This window comes from Mobula hypostoma, chromosome 11 (assembly GCF_963921235.1).
Source record: "Mobula hypostoma chromosome 11, sMobHyp1.1, whole genome shotgun sequence".
Classification (NCBI taxonomy): Eukaryota; Metazoa; Chordata; class Chondrichthyes; order Myliobatiformes; family Myliobatidae; genus Mobula; species Mobula hypostoma.
The window spans coordinates 64964435-64977374 of NC_086107.1; the positions used below are offsets into that span (position 1 = coordinate 64964435).

At 40.3% G+C, this 12940-nt stretch overlaps 1 protein-coding gene across 2 annotated transcripts in view; it reads left to right on the forward strand.

Moving 5' to 3' along the window:
- LOC134353797 (activating molecule in BECN1-regulated autophagy protein 1-like) overlaps positions 1–12940 on the forward strand; it is a 423477-nt gene that overhangs the window by 373043 nt on the left and 37494 nt on the right. For both annotated transcript variants that reach the window (XM_063062189.1, XM_063062188.1), the window contains exon 17: positions 4414–4601. In XM_063062189.1, coding sequence (XP_062918259.1) covers positions 4414–4601 — 188 coding nt within the window. The remainder of the gene's footprint in view (positions 1–4413; positions 4602–12940) is intronic.

Here is a 12940-nt window from a genome sequence, read left to right on the forward strand (position 1 = left end):
TTGTTAATGCAAAACTCACAGAACATTACAAGAATATGAAAAAAGGGGTCTTTAAAATAGGAAATTGCCAGATATGGCTATGTTATCGTACGGTTTTGACTATGCTACTTTGAGGTAGTATGGTTATATACCTGAGGTCCTTGCAGTGTGGAGATGACTTCAGTTGTTATATTGGTTCTACTATAAAATAGAAATTAAACTGAAACTGGATTGACTACTTTACCCACCTTTAATGAGCTCCAATACAGACTGATTAAAGGAACCAGCCAGTGTGCTGTTGTCAATAGACTTGCATGTCATGTCGTGGTTGGCTGCCGGTGACTAGTAGTGTTCCGTAAAAGTCAGTGTTGAGTCCATTATTTTTCATGTTATATATTAATGATCTGGATAACAAAATTGATGGCTTTGTGGCCAAGTTTGCAGACAATGTAGAGATAAGTGGCAGGTAGTGTTGATGAGGCAGGGAGTCTGCAGAAGGACTTAAACTAGGAAAAAGGATGTTGCAGCTGGTATACTGTACAGTATAAGAAAGTCTATGGCTATACTCTGGTGGAAGTAATGAAGGTGTAGACTATTTACTAAATGTGGAGAGAATTCAGAAATTGGAGGTGCAAACAGACTTGGTGGTCTGTAATGCAGTGGGTTGATCAGACGCAAACCAAATAATCTGACTGTTCAGGAGATATGGTAATAAGTGTACAAGCAAAACAAAGTAACTTAAGCCTAATTTATTGTCATATAAAAGAAAGCACGAATAAACCACACAAAGTACTACACAGTAAGTCACAAAGATTTCCACAAAAATTTCAGGGTTTACAATTCATAGTCTCCACTTGGTTGTCGCTGTTGTCAAGAGAACTCCGAATTCCAACTCGTAAAATCACGGTGGGTCTGTCCTGGAAACGGATCACAATCCCCAGTCTAGGTAAAGTCCCAAGAACTATAGGTGCCTCAATAACTAGGGGTTCGATCCCCCAAGCATAACGAGACACGGAGAGACAAACAAACTCTTTGATCTATTGTTCTCGTAGCACTAACACAGCATGGTTTCTTCCATTCAAACAACTTGTGATCATCAACAGACATCCTGATGACACTGACGCGCGAGGCCAGAAAGAATTCAGCCACTATCAGCAAACACTTAACAAACCTCCAGTGTTTAACTCGTACAGGCATCTTCCATGCCGTGAGTTCACAAAGAGTTAAAGTCTCACTTAGAATTGTTCAGACTTTCATTTAATATTTTACAAAATTTCATACACCACAACACAGAGTCCTAGTGCAAGGCTCCCTTAAGGTTAACTTGCTAGTTGAGTCGGTAGTAAGACTCCCTCAAGGTTAACTTGCTGGTTCAGTCGGTAGTAAGGAAGGATAATGCAATGTTAGCATTCATTTGGATCAGAGTAGAATATAAAATTAAGGATGTAGTGCTGAGATTTTGTAAGGTACAGGTCAGATCACATTTGAAGTATTGTGAGCAGTTTTACACTCCACATCTAAGAAAGAATGTGCTGGCATTGGAGTGCATCCAGCTGAGGTTTAAAAGAATGAAAAGGGTAACATATAAGGAGCATTTACGGGCTCTGGGCCAGTACACACTGAGTTTAGAAGAATGTTGTGAGATCATTTTGAAACCTACTGAATATTGGAAGGTCCAGATAGATTAGGTTTTGAGAAGATGTTTCCAGTAGCGGGAGAGTCTAGAATCAGAGGCCACAGCCTCAAAATAGAAAGATGTCCCTTTAGAACAGAAATGATGAGAAATTTCTTTAGCCAATGAATCTGTGGTACTCATTGCCATAGATGGCTGTGGAGGCCAAGTCATTGGGTATTCGTAAAGTGCTAAATAATAGGTTTTTGTTTAGTAAGGGAGCTAGAGATTACAGGGAGAAGGTGTTAAGGGGGGAATATAAATCAGCCATGGTTGAAGACTCAATGGTCTAGTATTAATGTGGAGTAAATTTTAATCAAATCATTCCAGTACTTCACTAAGGCAAATTAATGAATGCTGCTTCCAAAATGAATGAGACAGTTATCCACTTTGAAACTTGAATGACAAAGGCACTGTCAAGTAATTTGATCTGGAGATATAGTTTCCTAATCCATTATTGACCAGGCATTCAAAGATATATTTTCAATCATTTGCATTGAAGGTTTTAGCAGAATCATGGAGAAAGTATGTAATAGGATACACTGCATATACTTCTTCACAATTACTTATTTCTTTTCCCTTTTTAGTATTTCATTACTTATTGTTTTTAAAGTATTAATTGAAAATTTAAGTTTCCATTTCATTATTGATGAATCTCGAATGTTGAAATGTCAGAGATAACAAGTATTTGGTAAAACAGCAGGGTCAGCTGGGAGTGTGACTTTATTGTTTCTCAAAGTTATGCAGTAATACTTCATGATGGGTTGGCTCTGCACAGTGTAGGGACTTGTTGAGGATGTAGAAAGCAGCATTTTGCAGGGAATTCATGTCCTAAGACATTAATAAAGCAAAAGCAGGGAGAGGTGAACCTGAGTGATTTTTGGGCCTTTTTGTGCCTAGACTCGGATGGGATCCACACAAGTGCTGACAGTGCTTAATTAGTTCTGAATTATTCATGTACAAGTTATCACTAATTATCATGTTTCCCTAGCTAAGAAACATCTGTGAGTGGCTGGCCATTGAATCTTTGTCATGTGAAATGAGAAAATCCCAGGCATTGTTTGGGATGCCAGATTCACTGCACCACTTAACACTGAACCATCACACTGCAAGCTGTGTTTTTACTGGGATCTACATTTGAAGACTTTTAAACACAGCCAGTATTTCTAAGCTTTGTTCTCCCATGGTACGGCAGCTTGAGATAATGATGAACATAACAAGCAACACGTGAGCCAGTTCAGCTATTCCAACTACCTCTCCACCCTCTGTTCTTTATCATTTCCAGCTTGTCTTCCCCCACAACAGGACCCTGTTATCGTGTTCTTGCTGATTATGCTAAATTCTTGGCATAGATTATTCCTGTTCTCATACACAGGTCACTCCATGTTTTCTTTTTCTGCCTCATTTCTACAGCTTGCTGCAAAACTACTGAACGCCCTTACACTCTGATTATAATTTTCCAATTTTCTGACTCCATTAAGGACTACTTGACAATCAAATTTCCATAATTTCTCCTTTGTTGATCAGCTTGTATCACCTATTTTGTTCATTGTGAAACACTGTGAAAATTATTATTGCAGTAATATATAGTGATTATAATTATGGGTGGTGCAATGGTTTCTCAGCTGGTTTCAATAGTCCAGTCGTCATCTGCTTATCTTTTGCCTTTTCATTCTTTTTCCCTATTGCAGTAACACCTGATAGTTTTAGGGTCACAGGTGCAATATCTGCCCAATATTCAGAGACCTTGTAGCGCACTGAGATACCAGAATACAATCAATGTAAGTGATGTAGTAATGAACTACTTGAAACAAGAAAATCATTATCAATATAACCATTCTGTTCATGAAGGAGCAAAACTTGATAAGCTAAGTTGTTACTTAAAAATTGTGCTGTGTTTCATAATGGAATGTTATGTATACTTGCGTATGCATAATTTGTGTGGATGTACTGCATGCATTTTCTGGGAATGCATAACAACTTTAACATTAAAAGATAAATTAATTTTTACTACATTATTTTTTACATTATGAAGAGTTACATATCATTTTACCAGTAGCTACACAAGCAGATCAGTGGCTATGTATCTTACAGTGAATGACACACCAAAGCATTTTCACATGCACAAGGCACAAGTCAGGAGTGTGACTGCAGTGAGTACTGCATTGCTTGCCCTGCTAAGTTTGACGACACCTCACAAACTGTAAGGGCTTTGGAACGTTACCACCTGCAGATTCACTTTCAAGTTTTACACCATCCCTACATGGGAATGTATCATTCTTCCTTTCTCTTTACTGAGCCTAGTCCCCAAGGCTTCCTTACTAACATCATAGATAGAGTATTTACAAAAGAAGGTCTGCAATAGTTTGAGAAAGTGACTCATCTCCACTTTCTCAAGGGCATTTGACAACTGGCAATAAAAGCAGTACTTACCAACCAACAGCACACATACACCAATAATAATATCACTGCAGAAATTAAAGGCTGGTAACTTTCCTGTAGAAAAACATAAGTACCCAGAGTCATCTCCTTCCTTTTGCTTTGAGAAATAACTTGCTTAGTCAGCATCAAATAGGGTGTTTGGAAAAGTTCTCAAAGCCATTCTGAAAGTTCAGCAAAGGTTTGAGAAAAGTTTTTGAAGCAAGATGAGAATAAAAATGTAACTGGTATAGTGAGTAGTAATTGGCAGCAATGAGGCCTGACTATTTGGACAAGCAGTGATTGGAATGCTTGTCTAAGTGACAATTCTGTTTCTATTCCAGGCCGAATAGAACATCGTGGAGAACAGACCGAGATATGGGACTAATGAATGCTATTGGTCTGCAGCCTCGAAACCCTGCCCCTTCTGTTACCTCACAAGGAACTCAAACACCTTCACCACAGCTACAGAATGCGGAAACCCAGACAGACAGGGATTTACAGGAAGCTACCACTTCAGGGACCAGCCAGGGTAAGAAACTGGAAATGATGGAAATGATCTAAATAAGTTATAAAAGTGCTAAACAACAGAACTGTGGAAATAACAAAAGAAATGAAGATTAGCTATGTGTCCACCTTTACGGATGCTGCCTGACTTCCTGAACATTGCCAGTGCTTTCAATTTTTATTTCAGATCTGCTGCATATTTTTGCCTTTCAAAAAATCTGCAATTCCTGGGGATAGTGCAGCCTACTCAATCTCTTGACTTATTTCTTTATAACAAACTAGTTTTTATTTGCATTTTCTGAGTTCCAGCTTGTTTCTGTGTTTAATATTGCAAATGCTTAACTGTGTGGAGCAACAAAATACTGAGAGAAAAATAGCGATGTGGAGGACACTTAGACACACTCACACTCCATTTACATCATTGATACACCCAAAAGGGTGTGCATTTTATTGGTACCAAGATGAGCGTTAATCATTAGAAGTGCAATATTATTTTAGAACAGTGGCGGCTATAGTGATACTTCATTTGTTTGATGATATTGGAAAAATAAAGGACTAAAAGTTTCATTCCAAAAGCTTAAACTCATTCCTGCAGAATTTGATTTCTCAGTCTAACATGTGTAACGAGAATACACATAGATAAGATGTTAGCTGTCCTGTGTGATCAGCAGTTGATCTGCCACCTGTCTTCAAGAGAGAAATAAGGAATACAATGAAACAGCATCTGGAGATGTGTAATGAAGGGACGGGAGAAAGAGAGCTGTCTGGAGCGGCTCCCCCTTTGAACCCTGAGCTGTTTGAAGTGATGGACAGGCGATACCCCAGCAGGGGGATAAAAAGGGACAGGTTCGCTAAGGCAGGACACACGACACCCGAGGTAATGAGACCCTGGAAGCGGTGCGCCTCTCACGAGTCGGTGGGAAGTACCGGACCTTAAACGCACAGGGTGGAAAGGTACGATCAGTGGGAACCCGGTGTGTGTCCACCCTCGCTTGGGTGCCGGGTTCACTGCAGAGGATCGACCGCATCTGGAGGAGGGGTCACAGTCGGTGACCTCAGGTGACATCACCAAGGACCTGCCCAAAAGCTGCTTGTGAGCAATTATCGCCGGTCTGTGAGTGGAAGCCGTTTCTGAATGATCAGTCGTTCCCGTTCTCTCTCTCTCCCTCCCCCCACGTTGTCCATCGCCATACCAACGATTACTGCGAACTGAACTAAATTGGACTGAACTTTTGTGTCACTTTGAAATTTGGTCATTTACCCCTAGACAACGATAGAGCTTGATTGATGCTGTTATCTTAATTCTGTGCACATGTGTGTTTATCATTGCTGAACTGTTGCATTTACTATCCTTTCGATTACTGTGTTGCTTGTTTCTTTAATAAAACTTTCTTAGTTCTAGTAATCCAGACTCCAACTGAGTGATCCATTTCTGCTGGTTTGGCAACCCAGTTACGGGGTACGTAACACATGAAACTGTATCTAAAGACTGCTTTTAATCTGGCAGCCTTCTTACAGACAGTTCCCTCCCAGTAGTATTCTGGTCAAGACTTATTGTGTACTCTTTTATATTTTTAACGCTGTCCTCATTTCATGGTATTTTCTTTTAACTAGGTCATTTAGTATTTCATAACCAATTTTCCTTTTAGAAGAAACTAATAGGGAACAGATTTCTTCAAACCTTTTCTCACAGAACATGCATTTGTAATTTAAAATGCAACTCTTCTTGCTTCAGCAAAATTTCAGCGGGCATGTATTCCATTCTTCCAGCCAAGGTCCTTGGTGTTGCAGGGGAAATGTCCTCTCTTATGCCAAGTCATTTGTACTCATTCCATTGTGATTTCCTTTTCCTTTACCTTGCATCTTATTTCATCAAACAAAGCCTGCTGGTGCAGTAGCCATTGGGTGGTTGCCTGGTCTTTTTATTTTTTTATATATAAGTTTCTACAATGCACCAACAAAAAAAACAAACAGTGCAAAACAAACATATCAAATGTACAGTTCATAACAGTTAAGGAAAAGCACCCATAGTAGAATTGTATAAAGTTAGTTACTACCCCACCCCCCCCACTACCCCAACTCCAAGCCAACCTTACGATATATAGAAAAGTTAATCAGAACTTTTATCATCACAGAGCTGTATTTATAAAAAGAAGGCATATTGCCTGCTACCTGAGCTATAATATGCTTACGCAACAAAAAATAACGTAAATCTCAACCGAAAGATGCTGGAAGTAAGGGATTTAAATGCAAAAGAGAAAAAGGAGGGATGAACCCTTAATCTAAACGGGAATTATTAAAATATTCAAGAAAAGGTCCCCACACCTTTTGGAACTTTATGTCCGAATTTAGAAGTAAATACTGAATCTTTTCAAGGTCTAAGCAGGGCATAATGTCTCTGAGCCATTGAGCATGAGTGGGTGGGGCAGTTGCCTAGGTCTTGAAGGAATTTAAATTGTGGTAAAGTAATTTGAGCAGTTAATCTGACATGGCAAAAACTGCTAGATTCTTGACTCACTTGCATCCTGTACTTGTTAAAGCTTGCCACCCTGCCTGATCTACAAGTGATTCTAGTTTTCCACCAGTTCATTAAGACTTTCTGCCCTCTGATGCATGAGTCATGACCACTGTTACCTCTTGAAGTTGTACTGGTGCAGCTCAGACAGTGAACTGTGTGTATGTGAAGTTATTAAATATATCCATCAGGATGAATAGAAGACGGGCATTAGCATGACTGCCTGCCTTTCTCAAACCTTAAGCAAGTGCACATTCTAACTAAACTCAAGACATCAGGAAGAACCATCAGTATATATTGATTTCATCATTTAACATTTTGATCGAAATGAATCACTAATAAACTGGTTCCTCAAAAATATGGAAGACTTCAATTTATAACACCGCATTTCTTGACTTTGAGACATTCCAAGAACTGTACAACCACTCAGTAACTGGCTGGAGTACCTACTTTTGCCTGATGAAGTAAGTGCCAGCCACAGAGCAAGTTTTATGCTGTGAAGTCTCCTAATGGAATGAGATTAATGGCCAAGCTGAGGAATATTGCTCAGAACAATGTGGAGAGGCCTGTTTTTCAGAATAATGCACCAGAATTTTTTTGTCTGTCTCAGAGAGTAGAGCTAGCCTCTGTCTGATGCCTGATTCAAAGGTAGGAATTCACAATGCATAACCTCCCCAGTCATGGCACTAAAATGTCAGCCTGAATTAAATGCCAGAGTCTCTGGGTGTGAAACTTTTTGAGCTTGTGCGGGAGATCCGCAACAGCCAATTGCAGGCACGGTGAAAAACAAGTACCTTTTGTTTTCAGGTGATATTTTGCTGATTGACTTTTGAAAGAATTTATGACCAGCAGGATGCATCAGGGCCAATGTTGTTTTCAGTTTAATTAATGGTTGGAGTAACTGCTGTTGTCTCCAGTTACATCTTTCCACCATTCAAGCATAATTTGCTGTCAGCATTCTTAACAAACAGATTCCTGGGGAAGAGGTGCTGGCTATCCACTCTATCTATTCCTCTTATTTTCTTGTGCACCTCTATCACATCTCCTCTCATCCTCCTCCTCTCCAAAGAGTGAAGCCCTAGCTCCCTTAATCTCTGATCATAATGCATACTTTCTAAACCAGGCAGCATCCTGGTAAATCTCCTCTGTACCCTTTCCAATGCTTCCACATTCTTCCTATAGTGAGGTGACCAGAATTGGACACAGTACACAGTACTTTGGTATGTACCGTATTTATTGTTCATCTATAATTGCTTTATAGTAGTAGGTTTATTTTTATCGTGCGTGTATGTTTGGTGGATGATGTCAGGCTGTCTGCTGTAAGTAGTAAAGCAGTTATGGGCATCTTCTTGGAGCAACTCCCTCCTGTAAGCATTTAATTGTCTCCCACTATTTATGATGGTTGTGACAAGACTACAGAGTTTTGACTTGGGGGAGGGAGTTCTGCAGCATCACACTCTTCACTTTATCTGAATGCAGTTATGTAGACCAGATATTCCTGTTGTGCAGTGCCTGGAGAAGTGGAACAGTTTCAATAGCAACAGTCTAACTTTGAATTTTCCTAGGATTGGGCACATGGTGAATGATACTGGTTAAGAGGATTACAATGGATAGGTGCTTGAAGGGTTGGCATGGACATGATAGGTCAAAGGGCCCATTTCTGTGCTGTATGACCCGGTGATAATCTACTTACTGCCCGTTACGCCACTGGCGTTTAGGGCAGTAATGAAGGTCCTCCATCTCTGATGGTGTTCAGGGCTTCCTTTATGGTGTGTCAGTCATGCGAATCCTGGGTGGAGACTCAGGAATACAATGTAGGATTCTTCATTGCTGTTTCTGTAACAATTTGATTCACCAGTCAGGGTTGTTAGCCCTGAGCTGAACCCCTGAACTTGGAGGATCGGTGGACCACTCTTAGGCTGCCCTCTACCCTATGACCTGTTTGGCATGGGTGACCTAACCAAGAGCCAAAGCATAAAACCCTGACTCCATCCAACATAGCTCTCCGGGTCATTGTGGCATGCAAGCCTCCAAACCACATCAAGGTTGTGGTCCTCTTGGAGGTCGGTTATCATCAGGTCTTCCTTATTTTTGAAGAAAGATCCATAAATTCAAGTCTTCAACAACAGTGTTTTTCAGCTTTAAGTCGGCTTAGAGTGAAGCCATTTTTACCACACAAGCACAGAACTAGTTACTACCAACAGATCATTTTAATTTTGTTTGTGCATTCAGATTTAACATAAATTTGGATAAAAATCAACTCTACAAGAGCAGACAGTGGTAGTTAGAACTGGGATCTCTGCCTCCAATGTTCTTTTTCTAAATGCTTGTGAAAGGAATTCCCAAATTAATAAAAACTAATTTAGTAGGAAACACTTTGGGCTTTATGAAATGAAAATGGTATATCTTAATTTTGAAAACTTCTGGCTCGTTAGTGCCCATGTGAACTTTAAGTTGCAGATTTTGCACTCTATATGTTAACAAACTTTCTCATTTATCTTGTTGCATATTATCTTTAATGTAAAACATTTTTCCCTATTTAAGTAGTCTGCCCAGTTACAGTATGTGGATCTATTAGCACTACATAGCTGGGTGAACTACCTATTTCCTTGTTCCTATCAGTGATATAATAAAAACATTTTCCTAGTAAGTATTCAGTGCTATTCTAAATAAACCTATCCTTTCAATGTTCTCTCTTGGATTTGACTGAGGAGATGGAAGTGCAAATTAGGTATCATGAATCTGATCTGTCTCGTTGTGCTTTGATGGCTGTTTGCAGCCTCTTTGACTATTATTCTGCTTAAATAAAGATTAATGCATTATCTCTCTTAGCTCTTTCTTTATGTAGTATACAAACTGTGGAGGTCTTCATCTCTATATTTCCTTCCTTAAGACAGTTTGCAGTTTTAAGTAATTTTAAGCACAATTGAAGAAATGTCATCATAATATTTTAGGAAGTTCTTTTGCACAAAAAAGAAATGGGTTATAGTGACTTAGTGACTAAGTTATTAGACCAGTATGCAGAGGCTTTGTCTAGAGACAAGAACATGAATCTTACCATTTTAGCTGGGGAAATTAAATTGAAGTAATTGAATCATTCTGGAATTTATTAAAAATCTTTACTGCCTTTTTTCCATTAATGCAACATTAATGTTTGCATTTCCCAAAACTTGTTCTGCATACTGTGTGTTCTCATCACATTGCTTCCTATCCTCCTGATAATGAGGACATTGTATATTTTAGAGATATTCCCCAAATATGGGATCTTCTCCACATATTTTGCTACGGCTTCACTATCCAGCTCCTTGATGTCATGTAATGACTCACTAAATATATTCTTTCCTCTAGACAGTGACTACTGTAGGTAAGTTTATTTAGAAATTCCTTCTTGTCACGTGTTTCAGAGCTACACTAGCTTGGATCAGAAGGCCAAACAAAAACTGTAATTGTTGGAATTCTGAAACAAAAGCAGTAAAGGATGGAAACACTCAGTAGGTGTGGAAGAGAAAAGAGCCGAGAAATAGAGGTTAATTATTTTTTCTCACTCTCCCAACTCTGTTGAATGATTCTTAACTGTTTCTTGCACCACAGATGCAGCTTGAACTGCTGAGTATTTCTCAGTTTTAATTTCAAGACAGCTATTTCCTGCAGATGCATGAATCTCTGGCAGTTAGGAGGATCAATAGTGGGTACCTATGAGCATTTTAGGGGAGGTTGTACCATTGATTGTGAAAGGACTCTTTCTACCTGCTCATGTGGATGCAAATAAAGACTGCATTACACTTGGTCAGTACGTAGACGTATCACCAACTCTTAGAGGATAGTCCAAGGACAGGCAACATTGTAAGGGCTGAATGGAATTGGTTGTGATGAGATATTCTGTAATTATAGAAGTAGTCTGTGGCCTTGAGGCAGCGTGGAACAGGTCCGACTGAAGATGTTTTAGGATTTAGCACCTGAATTAGAAGTTGCATCTGAACTGATTACCTTTGAATTACTGCTTGAAAAAGATGAAAACGCCATGGAAACAGATGTATTAGGCATGTTGTTATTCGTCCATCGTCGTCTATGATGAAGACCTCGACACCATGATGGTGTCGAGGCTAGCACTTGATTTGGTTTTAAGTGAGGGGGAGTTGCGCAGCGTCAGCCTCACTCTCTCTTCCCAATTCCCATCAGGATCCAGTGGCAAGACAGAGCCGAGACGGCTGGAGATGAGACTAGGTGCGGTGGATGACCAGGACGCCTTCTGTGTCTTGTCATGCTCTACACATTCCACGACGCTTGCAGAGACTGCCTTCTTGACCATTGGACCTTCCATTGGTCTCGTCCGCTCAATCTGCCAGAGTCTGTCTTCACATGCTGGGATAGACAACTCCCTATCTCACCGAGGGTTTGAGACCCGTTGGCTACCCTCACCTGGTTCAGCCGGCTTGTCGAAGCCATTGCCTGGGTTGTGGCCGCTGTCACATGCAAACAGCTACGGGGAGCCACAGGTGAGAGCTGAGTGCCAGGTGGGGACCAAAGGTGGACTAACCGCCCTGAAAAGGACGCAACATGTTCCCCCAACGAAGGTGCTACCCCTCCCTGACACCCCATACACCCCATATTAGGCATGTTAATACATGATCAAAGGATGTATAAGAAAGATGAGCCTCAACCTGTACTAAGGTGAGAAGACAATGGTAGACTGGCTCTGTCTGAGCTAGAATGGAACTGACATTATAACAGTAAGCATAAAAGGCAGGGTGCAAAGACTTCAACTAACAAGATGCCAGATGGAGTCTTTAAGAAATGCAACTAGCCCAGATATAAACAGGAAATGAGAGTTTAATATATGTATACTTGGCTAATAAGGGGCACGAATGAAGGTAGAACAGTAGATGTGACGCATATAGATTTTATTAAGCATTTGACAAGATCCCCATGGTAGGCTCATACAGAAGCCAGGAGGCACAGGATTCAAGGAAAATTGGCTGAGTGGATTCAAATTGGCTTGCCCACAAAAGGTAGAGGGTGGTTGTAGAAAGAGGTTGGTGAACATTGGTGTTCCACGGGGATCTGACCTGTGACTCCTGTTTTTGGTGATTTTTACAAATGACTTGGATGAGGAAGTGGAAGAGTACAGATGAGACGAAGGTTGGTGGTGTTATGAATAGTGTGGACTGTTGTCGTAGGTTACAACAGGACTTTGATAGGATACAGAGCTAAGTTGAGAAGTAGCAGATAGGGTTCACTCCAGAGAAGTGTGAAGAGACTAACTTTGGAAGGTTGAACTAAAGGCAAAATACAGGGTTAATGGCAGGTTTCTTAGCAGTGTGGAGGAACAGAGGGATCTTGGGATCCACTTCCAGAGATCCCTCAAAGCTGCCATGCAAGTTTATAGGGTGAATAAGAAGGTATCTTGGCCTTCCTTAGTTGGAGGATTTAGTTCAAGAGCTGTGAAATAATGTTGTAGTTCCATAAAACTCTGGTTGGACCACACATGCAGTATTTTGTTCAGTTCTGATCCCCTTTATAGGAAGCTTTAGACAGGGTGCAGAAGAGATTTACCGGGATGCTGCCTTAATAAAGAACATGCATTATGAAAATAGGTTGAGTCAACAAGGGCTTCTCTCCTTGGAGCGAAGGAGGATGAGATGTGCCTTGACAGGTGTATAAAATGACAAGAGGATTAGAGTGGAAACGGCTAATACGACAGGGCATAACATTAAGGTTTTTGAAAGAAAATCTGGGGAGATGTCAGAGGTAGTTTTTTTTTTACACAGAGTGAGTGGTGGGTACATGGAATGCACTGCCAGGGATGCTGGTAGAGGCAGATACTCTTTCTTGGAGTATTGTGGGCAGTT